Below are 18,383 nucleotides of genomic sequence, written 5' to 3'. Positions count from 1 at the left end.
CACATGCAACTTTCAGTTTCAAAACAAGTGCAGCACTTGAGACAGATACTGAACTTGCAAGTTTAGACTCTGAAAAGAGGTCCGTTCATAAATACTATATGACAGGTCTACTCTTAATTTACCATCTAGAGACAGAACTAAGAAACACAACACTACAGGGGCGGATCCAGGAGCGGTTAAGACCCTCATGAAGGAGGGGGATACCCGATACGAAACATACCGTTACAGTAAACAGCATCCGCCCATAATTCTACGTAGTATTTCATAAGTAAACTCACGTATTTTGCTATTTTTTTGGTATCTGATTTTTTCCACCCCCTCCCCAAAAAAAAACGAATTAAGAAATATAAACTAATTTGTTGTATAAGTAATGTCGCAATCTCTTTTTTATTATTTAAATTTGTTATATTAATACCCATGGGATTTTATCTTTCCAAAAAAAAAACCCATTTGATTACAAAACAAAATTAACGCTATATATATATATAATGTTTCAAACATAGCCTGTACACTCCCGCTCTTCCCGTCTTAAGTACTGCAAAAGTGTTTGTCAAAATGATAACCAATATATTTGTGTTTTAACTAAATCCTGCCATCTTGTGGTGAACACAAATAACTGCGGTTACAAATGCCAGGCTGCGTATGTCAAGTCATCCGAATCACCAATTACGATAGTTACTGCAAAAATTAAAAGTACAGCTTAATAACCCAACGACAGTATCAGCTTTACATACTGTATTATTTTATAAGATCTAAAGGACAATACAATTATGCTGCAAGAAGTCCAAATTTCCTATGCTTAAAATGATAAACCGATTGATCACAAAGAATGTCCCTTGCAGTGTAGTTGACAGATTTAAATTTGGTATTTAAAAAGGCACAACAGAATAATAAAATATATCGATATACAGCAAACACTTATTCTCTTAATATTACAGACACTGCCTTTTAGATACTTCAATATAGCATTGTGGAACATTGGTTCTTAAAAAGCAGTGGGGACATGGTTTGACTGCATTAAGTATAAAACTGCTTATACTGTACAAGACAAGTAAACACATTTAGAATAATAATCTTGCTCCATTAAAACAAAGCAAAATATATCTGGTTAAGAAATTCACAGGGAAAAATTGAGCTCCATGCCTAATTCTCCAATTACTCTGTAATCCGAGCGCAGTAAATGAGAAAAACAAGATAAACATGACATTAAAACCACGCTGAGTAACAAAACTTTAATCAGTGAAAAAGGCTGGAACCTTGCTCTGTATTCAATCTGTAAGGGTTGAAATGAAATCACCTTCAGCCAATAACCAAGGACTCTGAGTAATTAAGAATCTAAAGACCTTTAAAGGTACAGTCATGATACTGAATTCACTCTGAAATACTCATCTTTAGAATGTACCACCACTCGTTAAAATACAAGAGACCCCTTTAAGCAGTACAGTTCTAAAGCAGCACTCTTTATGTCTGTATAAATGACATGCATTATTAATTACATACCTTAATAAAGGTGGTGCTTTGGTGGCAGTAAAATAAAAGCTGAGAAAAGTGCCTTTGTCATAAATTATAGAAAAATATAATAAAACAATTACTTGACAGGACATGCTGACTTTTAATTTGGGGGATTTATCCTATCAATAATTACTGAGCCCACACTTTCATACAAAGATCTGTTAGAAAAGTTAAAATATTGCTGTTATAATTTGATTCCACTTATTCCATTCCATAACCTGAACTTTCTACCATCCACTTCATTCATTTTATTCATTTTTTTTTACTGAGAGTGCTTAAGGGGAAAAAAAAGGGACACACACATTTTTACTCCTTCAGGTTACAGATTATTGGCACAGTTAACTTCCGGCATTTGACATCTGGGACTAGGGAAGGGTTCTTAAATATGCAGACAGAAACCAAAACATTTCCAATGAGGTGTTGTCACAATCTTTATTAATAACTTCATCATCTGAAGCCAGCATACATTTTACATTGATCAATATTCAAATTGTGCGAGTAAAGTCCCTCTAATTAGGGAACACAAGGACTTGGGGCTACGCAACTATGACCACATCTGAAAGTGAAGGGTTTAGTCCTGAATTAGCCTAGAATATATGTGTTAGCCCTAAACAAATGCTCTAGTGCAGACATCAGACAATTTTACCATGGGGATCCTAGTTGACAGCTGGCTCCCAGGCTCTGGAGAGCTGTCCAGCAGCAGTGAAGAACACTGTCAATCAGCTTGATCAGAGAGGGGGACGCAAAGAATGAAAGCCATTAAAACTGGTTAAGTCTAACAGTTTCATTAGGATAATTTATATAAATAGAATACAGTTTTTAAAATGAGTCAGTTGTTAAGCAATAATCAGTTCTAATATGTATTTTTGACTGAAAAATAAAAAAAATGTAAAATGTGTAATACTGATTTTATTATTATTTTTTCTTCTGATGGGAAGCAAAAACAAACCTAGAAGTTTAATTCAAGGCCTCTGAAGTCCACTTCAATGACTGCTTTGGAACGGCTCCTCGAATCTGAAGGCTCTGAGGAAATTTTTCAATGTTGATGGACTTTACTTGTCAGTAAAGGCAGCTTTTCTCTTTTCCACAAATGCAGTCATTCCCTCCTTTCGGTCATCCTAGAAACAAATAATAATAATAATAATAATAATAATAATAATAACAACAACAGAGGATTAGGTCGCCTTAATTAAACTGGGCATTGTAATCTACTTACTGTAGCAAAGGTTGCATGAAATAATCTCTTTTCCATTCTATTTCCTTCAGCTAATGTCAACTCAAATGCTGGAAAAGGAAAACATATTACATTTATTTGACAATGTGGAATGTGCTTAAAGAGCACAGAATGTTGGTTCTAGTTACAGTGTACCAGCAGCTTGAGCTACGATTACAGATAACCATAACCTGAAATAATGATTATCTTGTAAAGTTGTAAACTTATGTATATTATACATAGCCACAGTAAAAGGCTTACGACATCTGACCTTAGCAGCGTGAAAAGAATGCAAAGGACAAAAATGTAAAGGCACATAGAGCAACAGGTTTTACTTATTTAAAAAAAAAAAAAAAACAAGATCCTTACTTACCAGCATTGACAGCTTCCTTCGCCATTATACAAACAAGTTTAGAGGTGCCAGCAATTTTTTCCCCACATTTGATTGCTTCTTGTACTACCTGGTCTGCAGGATACACTTTACTTACAAGACCTGAGGATTAAGTTTGCAAATAGTAAATTATGTTCAATTTTAAGGATTACCACCCCAATTCATAAGACAAAAACACTGTTACCTGTGTTATTCTCCTGACCACATGAGCTCCAGAGAGCTAACTAAAAAAGTAAATATCTAATAGGGCCCATCCCAAGCACTTACATTAAATATATGTCACAGACAGACAGGCACAGTATAATCCCAGGTGACCCTTACAAACTAAACCCTGATTTTTGTTCAACTTTTTGAAGCCAGAGGTTTCCATGCCACATGTGGAATTAGTTTAGGGAAGACAACCATGATGTACAAATAATCTGACTAATATGTGCTATAAACTGTTCAATTTGGAAAGGTTCCTCTAACCTGAAGACTCTCAGAAAACTAGAATAACTTGTAAACATAACTTGAACGAAGAAAATGTACTAACGAAGTTGGGTTTCAACGAGTATGCATATTAATTATTTTACATGCAATGTCATTTAAAATACAGCATGAATATTGCTTAGATAAATGGTGTTCTAATATCAAAATGTTTAAAATGTTTTGAAATGTACACGCCTCTTCATGTGCACCTTCACATGTGCCAGTCTGGTTTGTGCTGCGATACTCTGCAGGAGATGCCATCTGATCTGAAGCACAGTTATGGCACAAAGGGTATAGCCCTGTTTCTATGATGGAGATGTATCCAATTACAGTCAAGCCCTCTGTTGATAAACACAAGCTTGGCTCAGTCTCCACCAAACTGCCAATGCATAGAAGGCACAGAACAGACACACTTATTTTAGGTTTAACTATCTTTAGTCTGTCAGAGAAAATACAATCAGGCCAATAGTGCCTGTTCCTAGGAAAAATAGAAAGTTAGATGTGCAACATATATGAAAATATTTACATATACATACATACATACATATATATATATATATATATATATATATATATATATATATATATATATATATATAGAGAGAGAGAGAGAGAGAGAGAGAGAGAGAGAGAGAGAGAGAGAGAGAGAGGTGTGTGTGTGTGTAATAATATATATATATATATATATCATGTACCATATATTACACTGTGTAACAAAAAAAAAATTTTTTGTTCCTGGGTAGTAAGTGTTATTTCCTAATTGCTCATGCCTCAAAAGTATAGAACATGGCTATTATTCCCTACAAACTTTGCTTTTGTGACCAGGACAGTGATATTTCAAAATATCACTATTTCCAATGGGAAAATGGGCAAATGTGTGTCTTTTCGTTCACATAAAGTCAGAAAAAAACAACATATGAATCCAAATTAACATGTATTTATACTAAAGTAATACAAATATGACTACAAAAGATTTAGAAGCGAGTAGTTTTTCGAGATTTACAATTATACTGTATTTACAGTATAATTGTAAATCTCGAAAAACTAAAATTGTGTTACATAGTGTTATTAATCAGTCCATACCTGCCAGCTTAGCTTCTTGAGCAGATATCCGGTCGCCAGTGAGGACCAGTTCCATAGCCAAAGACTTGCCTACAGCTCTTGTTAGCCTTTGAGTTCCTCCAGCACCTACAAATAAACACTATTGTAAACCAAACTGCAAATACTGTATGTTTCATATATATGGATACATACTCAACAATGAACATCCGATGTGAACTTTTACCATCATTTCTGCCTCTGTACATTTTACAGTGGAAACTGATTTAGTACTCAGTAATAATTATATTCTGTCAGGACAAACATACATCAAATGAACTAAACATGCAGTCTTTAAAATTCATACAGCAATGGAACACTACAGTTTCCAGGGTTTATAAATTTTCCATTACACAGTGACACCTAGTGTTATTTTGTGATACTACATTCATATACAATATCCCTTTCTCTGTAATTTTTGAAATCGCAAGACACATCACTAAAACAGATTTTCAGTATTGTGCTATGGTAGGACATTCCTTTGCACTGAATTAGTTTTACTGAGCATTTGCAGACTAAGTTCAATATGCACATATAATATTATTCATGAAACCATCAGGACAGCAAAAGCATCAAGAAAACTCATATAATTATAATCATTTACCTGGAATGGTTCCCAGAAGGATTTCTGGCTGTGCAAACTGTGCCTTCTCCCCAGCGTAAATAATGTCACACATCATAGCCAACTCACAGCCTCCACCCAGCTATGGACAATAACACATCTTAAATTAAACACTTAAATACAGTAAACTAAAGACTTAAAAACCCTTTCTGACATGACATCCTGTTATTTTGAATTTGAATTATTAAAACACAAAACTACTAACCAAAAATAACTTAAGGTAAAACTAAATGACAATTTACTGCAAGGCTATTTAACATTTGGAACAGTATAAAAACCTGATACAAGGTAGAAAACATAACAGTGAAACATCTTCTCACTGCCCAGTCTATTGCAGTTCCAGGTCTTTCAATGGCTGGTTGCTGTCGTATGTTTGTTTTGTATTATTCTGCCCCCAAGTGTCTAAAATGATACTGTATTTTTAGAGAAGACTGTTGTCATTCCTGTGGATAAGACTGTTCTTAAGACACATTTACCGCAAATCCATTCACAGCTGCAATGACAGGTTTTCGAACGAGAGACACTTTGTTCCAATGAGCCAGGAAATTACCAGCATAGCACTCCTGGAAATTTCTGTTCTGCATCTCCTTAATGTCAGCCCCAGCTGAAACAAATAAATCACCCACTTGATTTAAATGACTTGTAGCATATTACATGATTGTTATTATTTGCAGAGCACGACTACAGAGTTAATACGAGGCAAGTGCAATGCGGAAATGAAACCTACCATCGCGTGACTTATCTTGGTCCATTTAAAGTGTGGTGAAACACAGAGGGTGAAGGCACATCCCAAGTTTTTAAAACATAATCCAATTAAATAGATACAGGGTAGGAGCTACCTTTTTCAATTTAAAAAGCATGCAATGAAAACACAATGTAAAATATCTCTGCTTTGGTAGTAACCAAACAACTATCAAGAAGTTTCAAATCCAGAACAGCAAAACAGCAGCAACCAGCATGTAATGTGCAAGAAATTTTAACATATGTAGGTCACTGCAGGTACATTCCTATGAGATAATACATAAATTAAGGTTAAAAACATTTTTAGTAGTGGTATATGCAATATGTCAGAAAAGAATACTTTGTTGCTGAGACACTATTCAGGTCTAAATTAATATGGCAAGTTTCAAGTCCATCTACAGTACCTGCAAACGCTTTATCGCTGCCAGTAATGACTATAGCGCCAATCTGCTTATCCTCGTCAAAAGCATCAAGCGCCTGTCCCATCTCCGTCATCAGTCCATCACACAGGGCGTTCAACGCCTTCGGAAGGTTTAATTGAATAAACCCCACATTCTGTTTCTCCCCCTTCTTGTCCACAATGATGTATTGGAACTGCCCACCTGGATACAATTACATGTATAAAAACAAAAGTTAACTATTTTCTATACTGTAATGTACATTTACAATAAGTTTTTTTTTTAGTTTTTTTTAAACACGCCTTTTCTCAGTTCACGTGCATGTTTGTGAGTGACACGACACACACCAAGATTGTAGACAGCCTACATGACAATGTTTTTGTTAACTCAGTAAAGAAAATGGTCATAATGAGGTTGGGAAATGATGATATGTTTGTAAATGTTGTATTGTAAAAGATTGATTTGGGTGGTAAATGTATACATGCAAATATCCTGTGACTTTTTATGTTAATCACGTAAACTGATGACATTACATACATCTAACACGTTGCCGCTGTTCTGGTTATCCCTGTGCAGAAACAGATCATTACACCTACGAGTTGCTTAATGAGCTAGAAAAAATACATACAAGTAATTTCCAAGCGGTACTCCTCAATAATTTTAATGCAGACCGTAAGGGGATACAGAAAAGGAACTGAAATGCAAGTACAGTGTTGACATTGCAGGAACAACTAGTGCAAATGCCCTGGGAGTGAGTGTACGTAACCCTTACCTGAACTATATGTCCTTGCAGCAATGCGGCTACAAGGCGAGGTATTTGTACGTTGCAGGAGCAGCGCTGCTGTTCTACAAAACGCCGCCATTGTATTTTAAAGCAATCTCTATCAATTTGTGAATTTGACTTTCGAACAAACAAACTCACGTCCTACAGACAACCTAAGATCTCGCGATATTTCTTTTTTGACGTGGCTGAGGGGTGTGTTGGAGGCGGAATCTGAGCATGCCGCTTGTTGTCCAGTGCAGTTGAGCAGGAGTGATGTTTGACTCATGCATAACATATCAAGGGTACTGATAAACAACAGTAACTGACCTTGGTACAAACAAAGTGCTCAATCTGGGTGTCATATAAAATTGCAGAGTTCCACATGCACAAATTGAAATGTTGACATAGTTTAGCTTTCCATGCACTAAACTTTAATATAGTGGGTTTAAAAAAAAAAAAAAAATTCCAGATAATTTACATTACATAAAAAATATAGGTGCGTTCTACATTTTTTCCACACAGAAAATATTTTCTCGGAAATACTGTTTTTATAATTGCAGCATCCTGTCCACCAAGAGTAAATAAACACCCGCACACTAAATAAACTCCAAAATAAATAATTGTATTTATGAAAACACCATGCCAACAGGTCAACTCCACATTTCGACCTACGAGAAACCATCAATTGTGATGAGTCTAGTTTTTTTTTTTTTTTAATTTGGATAACAGTGCTGTAACCCACAAACACACCATTTGCTAAGTCAGTTTCAACATCAGGGACGCGGAGTAATAGCGAAATGAGCCTCGGTAACATGCTCAGTTCAGTTGAACGAAATTGACTGCTTGCTTAGGCCTGAAGAAATATACAAGAAAACACATGATACTTGTGAATGTGCAGTTTTACATTTTCATAGATTACCGCTTTCAGTGCAGTTGTCCAGATTAAGAGAGGAGTGAACACACACACCGTTGGAATTGATCGTTGATGCTCAGGTACGGTTCTTGTTTTTATGTTCGGTGTAAAATTTTCAAGGCGTAGGAGGGTAAACGCACTGTTCAAAAAAATGTAACTCTTTTAGGACAAAAATAAAATAAAATAAATACCAATAGGAGCTGTAAACAGCGTTGGATTTTATAAAGCCACCAGGCGGTGAGGTGAGTAATACATTACTGAATTATTAATACAGTAAAAAAATAAAATAAAAAAATGGCTGAAGTCTTGTAATTTTAAATTGTATGGTAATTTGTGTATACCCAATGCTAAATGTTATATTATTAAGGTTAAACGTATGTATAATTAGGCATTCATATGCTGAGTAATGCAACACCCACTAAACATATGTATAGTATAGCCTTTCACACTGGCTATTTACAAATGGTACATTTGTTAGACGGTGGTCCACATCTATCATTTATAAAGGTTAATAATGCACGAGTTATGTACATTCAGCACAATTGCAGGGTTTGTTCCTATATAACTGTATACTAATATATGCATCTTACTGTAATATATACATATGACAGCCTGATCACAAACCATTATTAATTAAAAAAAAAAAAAAAAAATTATCAATCTTACAAGTCGAGCTACAAAAAAAAACAAAAAAAACACTGGAGGTTTTTTTTTTTAATCACATATAAATTAGGCACGAGACTCTGCCGATGAATATTGCATGTTTTGACCTAAAAACCAAACCAGGCAAGCTGGGAATGAAGACTTTTGCGCTACTAAATGAAATTGTTGTAATTTAAAGCATCTCAACCTGACATGCATATTTGTAATTATAGACAATTATAGACTGAATTTGAGTCTTATTGTGGAAGACTGTTGCCAGAGGATAGTGGGCAATAATGCACAAAGCCATTCCTTCAATTCACTGCAGTCCACGAATGACTAGGCCATTTTGGATGGTACCAAACAGGTTAAAATTTAAAATTTAAAATTAAAAAAAAAAAAAAAAAAAAAAACTTCTCAAAACAATTGCTGTTTTAAGTGATTTTGGCAGCATGACATATGTAAGCAAAAAAAATATAGATACCTCTTTAATATTACATCCTTGCCTCATCATCCAATTGTTTCTGTTACATTTATGAATGTGCTTATTATGTTCTGAGGTGGGTAGTTGTATTGCCTTGCATACAAAAAAATGCAATGCTTAGTGTATCTTTCCTCAAAACTTATGTTATCTGGTTGTTTTTTTTTTTTTTTTTTTTTTTAAACCATTTAGATATTCAAGTTCTTCACAATGAACAGAACTACAGCAACCTGCTGGATGGTTATGCTACTGGCGGCTTTCTTCTGTGAAACTGTGATCTCAAAGGGGGGAAGGGGAGGAGCCAGGGGCGCTGCCCGGGGTACTGCTCGTGGAACGCGGTCTCGGGTGAAGGCGACGAGATACAGGTCTTCAGGGTCAACTCTGAGGGTGGCGGCCGCAGCGGCAGGAGGGGCTGCTGCTGGCGCTGCAGCTGGGGGATGGCTGGCATCATCTCGCTACCGTTCGGGCGACAGCTCTGAAATGTATGGCAGGCAGTACGGGAACAGGACGGATGGTGACTACAGTTACAGTGCCAGAACATCCACCTCGGTCCAACCAAGATGTTCTTTCACCACCATTACATCAGCCCTCTGTCTGATTAGTGTCTTCAAATATGTCAGCTTCTGAAAGTCTTGCATTATTAATGGCCTAATCTCCCTCGTGGAAAAGTATCTTAAGGACTCTGAAGTTTTTTTTAAAACTAGTTGAGCATATCTCTAGACAAGTACACTGATTCCCAGAACAGACCTCAAAAGATCTACATATTTTGTGTCATTCTGTAGCTAAAGACACATTACTCTGCCAACAAGTCCAAATCCTGCTTCAGACTGGACATTGTGATCTTTGTGCAACCCCCTTTGTCCAAACTCTTTAAAAATGAATCCAAGACCATTTTTATTATAAAAGAATCCTATACGTACCTAGTATTCTGATGGATCTTTGATAAACCATTATAAACTGGCTTGGGTAAACAGAGCACTAAGCTTTTGTTTTCTTGCCCTACTCAGGTTTTTCTGCTGGATAATCGCAATAAAACACTTCAAGGTGTATGTTTCCGTGACATTATTACACATCTAGGTGATATAGTGAAGTAATTTCACAACAATGCATACCTTGTCTTTCTAAGTAATTCTTAAGAATATTTCAGTACTGAGCAGGATATTTCATAGCTGTTTCTTTATAAGATAGTTTTAGGATTCTTGAAGGATTTTGATACCAAGCTTTTAAAGCTTACTTTTCATTACCTTGCTTGACCAGGAAAGTAGAAGCCTTACACCTGAAACATGTCCCATTCATGTCATGTACATACTGAGTCACCATGCAGACACATACACTAACCAGTGTTTAAATGTTTCTGTCTGTTGAGCACAGGGAGGTTTTGTATTTGCTATACAAGAAAGCCTGTATAAAGCATATATGCTTGCAACATACTGCAGATGGTAATGATCAAAGATTTAAATTAAAGGTAGTAAAATGGCTGAAAGGATACAACTGTATTTCTTATATTTCATATAAAGTAGCTAACTTTATTTATTCTTTAAAGAATCGAACGGGCTCCTTAGACATGCAATATCTGGAACCCTGAACCCGTTTTCCACTAGGGCTGGTTGCAGTTGTGCTTCATCATTTTCTTTTTAAAAGTAGTCTATGAAGCATTCATTTTGAAATCAACCTTTGTATTTCTTTATCATTAAAACAATCTGTAAAAAATATTCTGCAAGTAACAGTGTTTCGATGTAGGGTAACATACTACGTGAAAGTACTTTATATTTAGTTTTAGATTTGCAGTTAATTGCCAGAAGTAGGTGTTGCATGGAACAATTGTGTATGTTGGTTGTACTGAAAATATTAGTTTACCACTATTTAACATAATCTTTTTAGGGTCATTTATTGCTAACTGTAAACTAAGTTTAGTAAATTACTTGTGCACAGGTTAAATATTCAATAGTATCACACATAATTTTTTATTTTGCATAATAATGTCAAGATGCTGTTAACTGTAGTGATGTATTATGTGCCTACTGCAGCTTATACATGGAGATATATTTGCTGTTACAATCACATTTTAATGTACCTCTAAAGCTGGTATATGTTTCTTTTAAAAATAGCTCCAGACATCTCTGCATCACTTAACCTGGTATTTTAACCACAGTACAGACTAAATTAGCCTCCTTCACAAGTATTGCATTACCTTCACTCCCACATAGAGGGCAGCAGTATCCATAATTACTGTAAAACACAGAACATTGCCTGTTACACATTTTATAGACAGTCCATTAAATTCCATGTGGTGCTAACAGCTACAAACTGACAACCTTGCACTTTGCATATACATGTATACGTGATACCTGCACTAGTCACTAGGATTTATAATAGCAGTGAATTTCTGTAAGAACCACAGGAATTAACTGTTTCAATCCTTCCAGCAGCGTTCCCGCATAAATAAAATGAAAACGTGAACTACCAAGGCTTTCAAATTGCTATTTTTCTAGATTCTAGATAAGTTATCCTCATAATAAAATGACATTCAACTGTAAGTTTATCCCTTTTTTAAATTATATCTAATAGAATACTGTAATTCTGGGTGTTTTTTTTTTTTTTCTGCTTTATAACAGCATGCTAAAATATTAAATAAATATCATTGAACATTTAGTGTGTTCAGTAACACACTGCAAAAAGTGGCAAGGCCAAATTATGGCTAAATAGTTTATTTGGGAACAAAAATGCAGCCGAAATGCACCGATTACTTTATGCTTTTTAATCTCACTGAAATATAGAGGCTTTTTACGAGGGAGCTAAGATCAATGACACAAATATTAATCTATTTCTATAAACATTCAAAAGTAATTGTATTCGAATAATGATAGCAGCACATTACGTGATACCTTGATGAAGTTATTTTCTGTCAGTTGTTTGGTATGAAGTCTTTTTCAGCTGAATGTATGTGCGTTCAGGGTCAAGTTGTGTATAGACTCAATTACAATTTTGTTACATTTATAACTAAAGATATGTACGGTTGTGTAAACAGAAGTTTGCTATTGCATTTTAAAAATGTGGTCAATATTTTATAGCACCCAATGCCTAATAAAGTTAATATAGTGTAAAATATATTGTGTATATTAATACAAATAGAGCAACAAACTGGTAAATACAATTAATGTGCCACTTGCCATACTTTATTCTTCAGTGGTGTTGTAGATAAATGGTTATTTCTGATCACATGCTGGAACATTGATCTTTCTCCAGATCTTTTGTTTATCAGAACAATTTTAAATATGTATCTATTTTAAATGATGTGTTTTGTTGTTTGTATGTGATTATAGTTTATATAGTTGTAAAAATAAATAAATAAATAAATAAATAAATAAATAAACAAAATCTTAATTTCTTGTATTTTTGGTTTCTTTTTCTGAAAACGTTTGGGCTCTATAGCACTGCTGGCATTAAAGAGATAAACGATTGCATGCATGTAACACGCTGAGTTTCACAGAACAGAGAGCGTGAGAGCGAGCGTTGTTATTAAGATTAACCACGGTGTGGATCATTACAATAGGACCCTGGATATGCTAAGCCACAATTGTGTTATCTTTTATACTTTGTTTTTTAAATCTAAAAATTACAAAAATCTAAGTTACAAAAGCTATCCTTTCTAGATTATAAATGCAGCTTACGTCGAGTTATAAACTAGTATGTCATAATATATATATATATATATATATATATATATATATATATATATATATATATATATATACACACACACACACACACACACACACTGGCAGGCACAATCCATCTCTAATAAATATGGCTTAAGAAGGCATTGAAGTTCAGCAGAGGGAAAAAAAAAATCTTTACCAGATAAAATAGGATAAACAGGTTAATCTTGAAATGTAGAGTATGAAACAACTGTTGTTATTTCTGGAGTAGAATCAGATTATCTCTTGTGCATCACATACAGACTAGATCACACTTAAAATAGCTGTGTTAAAATTTTTCCAGTGAAAAAGACAAGTTGATTTCTGTGCTTATCTGATGCAAACGAATATTGCACATAGATGGACTTATCTACTCATTTGACCCCTCCCCAGTCCAAAGTACATGGCTAATAGATACACTAAGTTCTGAAGGCTACCTTACTGTATTCTACCATCACGTGAGAAAGAGAACTCTGAAAATGCAATACAACAACTGGACATGACATTTAAATAATTATTGTTTACTTTATGCTTTTACATAAAAATAATTCTATTTGCAAGAACTCTGTTATATACAATGACTTGTATATAGTTGGTTCTCCAGTTTGTTTCACGATGTAGACACAACAGCTTATCTTGGTCCAGAGTTTGGTCAATCAGTCCATCATCACCCTACCTAGTTCTCCTTTCCTGAAAACTCGGACAGAATCATAGGCTGCAGCACTAGTTTGGCACTGTGACAGTGATATCCCCTGAAACATAAAACGAGATATGCTATGACACAGCAATTCAAAGCTCAGAAGCCTCCATTTCAAAAGATTTGTTTTTTTACAGTTTAAATATACACACACAGCTCGCTGTTGTGGTGTTCATATTAAATGCTAGACCACTTTTATAAATCTTATTCTGCAATTACATTATAAAAACTACGCTCTCAAACCCCCTTTCTCATTATTTGCTCTGTTCATTAGATTTCATACAGTAGAACTTAAAAGTTAAAAACACACAGGGAACTGAGGGTGTCCATAAGTCTGGAATGTCTAGAACTCTGAAACCTATTACTTTCAAAGATTTACTGTGTCCTGTATTAATAAAAGCCTGAACTTGAGGAAATATAAGAGCTATGTTGAACTGGAAAAAAAATAACCAGTCTGACTTTCACATCATTTACAGATTCCCTGTTTGGTGTGTGTTTTTGGTTGATCAGTCATGTAAAGGATGTTCTAACAGAGCCGACAAACAATTCAGTAACTCACCTACTCCAGTGATGGCTTTAACTCTCTCCAAGTTTAACTGTACTCTTTTTCAAAACATGCTGAATGTCATCACAAGGCTCCCCAACTCATACTTATCACATAACTGGAAAGACAGTAAAGTGTTAACATTAATAAAATCAAAACTGAAACTGTAATATATATAATCTCATATTTATAGATTTACCTTAATTTTTCACGTCTATTCAGTGTATAAAGAATATATTCTGCTATGACATCTTCACCAACTAAATGGTCTAATACAGTTCCCGTGTCAAGAAAAATAAAATAAAAATAGAAATTCACATCACATACATACGCAACAGAAATGAGGTAATTAGTTATACAAATGTATACATATTGTATGTGGGTGGAAATCTAGATTTTCACAAACCTGTCCTTTTCAGACTTTTATTACATGTTAAGATATACAAATTCTGAGAAAAAAATTTGGTTTGATTAAACACATAATAACCTGTAAAATGTACGTACGAATGATAATATTCATAACATTTATTCCACAAAAATATCAAAATACAGTAAAATGGTCTCCTGCGCAGAATGCTGCTGCTGTACAATCATATTGCAGTTTGGCATACTTTTTAGATTTCAGGTTTTACAACATTTTTGGAGGCTAATTGGATTGGTATTATTAAAAACCCACTGTACAAAGGATAATTTTACAACTACTTCAAAGACAAGGAAATATATATATATATATATATATATATATATATATATATATATATATATATATATATATATATATATATATCACACACACACACACACACACAGAGTGCTCATAGACACCAAACTGTGTTTACCTGAATTTTAGACACGCTAGCTTTAGTTATACCAGGGTCCCCTCCAACTTTGGAAGCCTTTCCTTAAAAGAACAAAATAAATGATGTGCATAAATTGATAATTTATTACAATAAACCCCATAATAACAACTGTGATATGGCTTAGCTTAGTTTATTCACTGTGTGCCCGCCATGGCCAGCACAGGTACATCTCCACAGTGCAAGCAGAACTACTACAAAGAGAGACCTCCTTTGTCCATAATCAAAAACAATAAATAATTCCACAAAGGTTACTTACTATACAGCCCTGTGTTTTAGCCCTGTGTATGAATAGTATGACTAAGTTACTGCCGGTATATCAAATGATATGTAAGAGTAAATAATGTAATTGTGTCAGTTCTTTTAGAAAGCAGTCCCCAAATGTTTTGTGTATATCTATTTCTAAGGCTATCTCATTCACTCTGAATATAGTTAAGTTTCTGAAGTACATGAAATTAAAGTAAATACCTTTTTATATGCGTTCTTCGTAAGGCATTAACAAAAGAATATTTCCCAACATTTGGTATGCCTATTACCAATATCACAAATCCAAATCCACCTGGAGATAGTAAAGAAAAGAAAATTGAAAAAAATTACCAGTTAGCAAACACACTTGTATACACTCTTTTTGCGGTTAAATAAAAAATAAAAACACAAAACAAACAGTTTGGTCATTTTACATTAGTTATGAAGTAAAAAAAGGCTATGTATTTTTTTGTCCCTAAATGTGTGTCTTGCCTTCTGATTTAAAACACAAACTCCTCATCCTGTGGATGATTAGCATGTTAGTAATTACAAATTGTGACCTGGAAATACAAGAATCTGATAAATTTATCATTACAAAATACAGGTCAAACTGAATTACTGACCTCTGTCCTGTGAAATTGGGGGCTGCTTTCAATTAACTCTCTAACCACTGGAACCACCTCAAAGAAAGAAGAAAAAAAGTGTATTGCATGAGCTAGGTCTGTTTAAAGCACATTTAGACTCTTTATAATTGATAAAATAATTGTGTGTTTATGATCATCTAGACATTATAATATCACAATTTATTTTATTTTATCAAATTATGTTTTAAATTATATAGCTATAAACTATATACACTATAACACACTATAAGAAACAATTCTTTGACAAAGGTTTTGACTAGAAGTCTCTCAATGGACCTTTCTTTTAGTGTTCCTATTCAAAATGAAATAACTCTCAGTTAAAGCATTGTTAATCAGCATGGAACTTCAATATTCTCACCTTCACACTCATCTCTCTGTGTTAGGCAGTCAGCAAATAGAACATTGCCCACGCCTTCCCTTTTCAGTTATTTGAGAATTCTCTAGAACATTAACATAAATATTTAAAGTATAACTGTACAAAAACTGCAGAAATGATGTGTGATAATATACAACACTGGTCAGCACATATAGTGTCCCCCATGTTTTCTTTGTTGAACTGAGATACAGTAATTAGCGTTTTATCATGACTTAAATTATGCGCTGCTTGTTTAAATACTATTAAAAAAATAAAACCACTTACTTGCTTCTCTGACAAATCTGCTAAATCTATTTTGTTCAGCACTAGTAAATGTGGCTTAAAATCTAAACTTTCCTGAAAGACAGGATTACGGCCAGAGAACGGAATGTGATCTAGTTAAAGAAGCACCAAGACAAACGAAAGCAAGTCCTGTCTCTTAACTAGGAACAATGTCCATACAGTTTTATATGTACACACGTTTATATCTACTTGCCCTTCTTCCAATGTACTGTACATTACTAATACTGCATGTTACCCTGTAAAAGCACAGCTTCTTCAAGATCTTAAAAAAAGGATATTCTGGCATCATAAACTTCTATTATAGTTAATAGAACTCACCTTCATCTGTCTGAGTCCTAGTACAACAAAGTAAGAAACCAACATTTAAGACAAGGCCTAAATATTCGTATAGGACAGTGCTTTAATGTAGGATTATTATTATTATTATTATTATTATTATTATTATTATTATTCTTAGCGATGCACAGTGTGTTCACTCGTGAACAGTACTTAAGGGGTCTAGTACAGCCTTGCGGGAAGTTACATCTGGACTATATTTTTATGTAGCAATTTTTCAGAGCTGTGGTACAACCCTAAGCACTAAATGCATTTGAATTGTATGTTCACTGATCAAAGTCCCTGTTAGCAGCAAGCTATACAGGCTAATATAAACAGCTGGCTATAGGTTGTATAAATGTACTTCAATATACTTGTGTGTGTGTGTGGGGGGCGGTCATGAACAGTAAACAGAGCTCAGTAGTAGTACATTATGTGCATGCATTACATTGGAGGTGTCTGACCAAAACAAATTCCATGTTTTAGAGGCAAATACAATTAGCAACCAACAATGTAAGCACACTTGTTTGGCTGCTTGTACAATCCTCACTACAATTTTATATATATATATATAGGGTGATATATATATATATATATATATATATATAATATATATATATATATATTATAGCGGCTATTGAGCTATATATATAGATATATATATATATATATATATATATATATAATATATATATATATATATATATGGAACTTGCCGAATATACCAGTAGATTTGAAACACTTGTTAGGAACTTCCATAATGTTGGTCCTGTTTCAGGAAGATACATTTGAGGAACAGCAATCTGTTTATTTATATTGAATGAAGGCGGTAAACCACTGTGACAGAAATAGAATGAGTTCTTGGTTGCAAACCTTCCTCTCGACCTGTGAGGGTGCTAAATAGCCACAGGAAAAGTATCTGGACGGGCTGGCCTGGCAGTTCGTTTGCGAGGTCGGGAAGTCGATCAGCCTGGATGGAAGCGACTCTGTTGCAGGAATATATTGACCCGGAAGCTAAACGACACAGCTGTAATAGTTTACCAAGGGATCATGCGGGGTAGCATAAAAGGGGCCAGAGAAACGCTAATCTTTTGCTTCGCCTGGGTTATACACATAACCCTGGAAAGACTGAGAGCTGCAGTAGAAACTGCCGAGGAATAATCATGAGTGTTTGTTTGTTTCGTTAGTAATTGTCTTGTTTACTGTATCACTAGACGGCTAAACACGTTCTGGAGCTGTCGCTTTTGGGCCAGCACAAGCCGGAACTGCACTGCATGAACTGTCGCCAGAGAACCTGTTATCACCCACCACGAGAACTACTACACGCAACCGGGACTTGTGATCGTGCTTTAGTATTGTGGGGCGGATAACGTTTATTGTTTGGGACTGTAAACCCGTTTGTTTGGCTCCGCGCATTACATTGTTGTGTATTGCTGGAGCGTTTTTCTTTTTGGTCACCAGACCCGGATTATAATTAAAACC

At 34.6% G+C, this 18,383-nt stretch overlaps 1 protein-coding gene and 1 long non-coding RNA gene across 3 annotated transcripts; both read right to left on the bottom strand.

The window, feature by feature from the left end:
• Nucleotides 1-1,925: 1,925 nt before the first annotated feature.
• Nucleotides 1,926-7,405, bottom strand: LOC121325197 (enoyl-CoA hydratase, mitochondrial-like). The gene is made up of 8 exons (XM_041267539.1): nt 7,216-7,405; nt 6,450-6,647; nt 5,781-5,908; nt 5,287-5,386; nt 4,668-4,772; nt 3,099-3,218; nt 2,729-2,796; nt 1,926-2,630 (listed from the first exon to the last, which is right to left on the bottom strand). Exons 1-8 carry the CDS (start codon nt 7,304-7,306, stop codon nt 2,565-2,567), a joined length of 876 nt encoding a protein of 291 aa, XP_041123473.1. The 5' UTR covers nt 7,307-7,405; the 3' UTR covers nt 1,926-2,564.
• A 6,035-nt stretch (nt 7,406-13,440) lies between these two features.
• On the bottom strand, nt 13,441-17,441 carry LOC121325495. Of its 2 annotated transcripts, XR_005951346.1 has the most exons (6): nt 16,287-17,441; nt 15,908-15,964; nt 15,507-15,597; nt 15,021-15,082; nt 14,197-14,299; nt 13,441-13,692 (listed from the first exon to the last, which is right to left on the bottom strand). It is a non-coding gene; the product is annotated as an uncharacterized LOC121325495 (long non-coding RNA). The 2 variants fall into 2 exon arrangements; XR_005951345.1 differs by having other exon boundaries at nt 15,908-17,441.
• Between the last annotated feature and the right edge of the window lie 942 nt (nt 17,442-18,383).

This window comes from Polyodon spathula, chromosome 13 (assembly GCF_017654505.1).
Source record: "Polyodon spathula isolate WHYD16114869_AA chromosome 13, ASM1765450v1, whole genome shotgun sequence".
In the NCBI taxonomy this organism is placed as follows: Eukaryota; Metazoa; Chordata; class Actinopteri; order Acipenseriformes; family Polyodontidae; genus Polyodon; species Polyodon spathula.
Note: the sequence above shows the minus strand (reverse complement) of the source record. Positions and strands in the feature narration are given on the sequence as shown.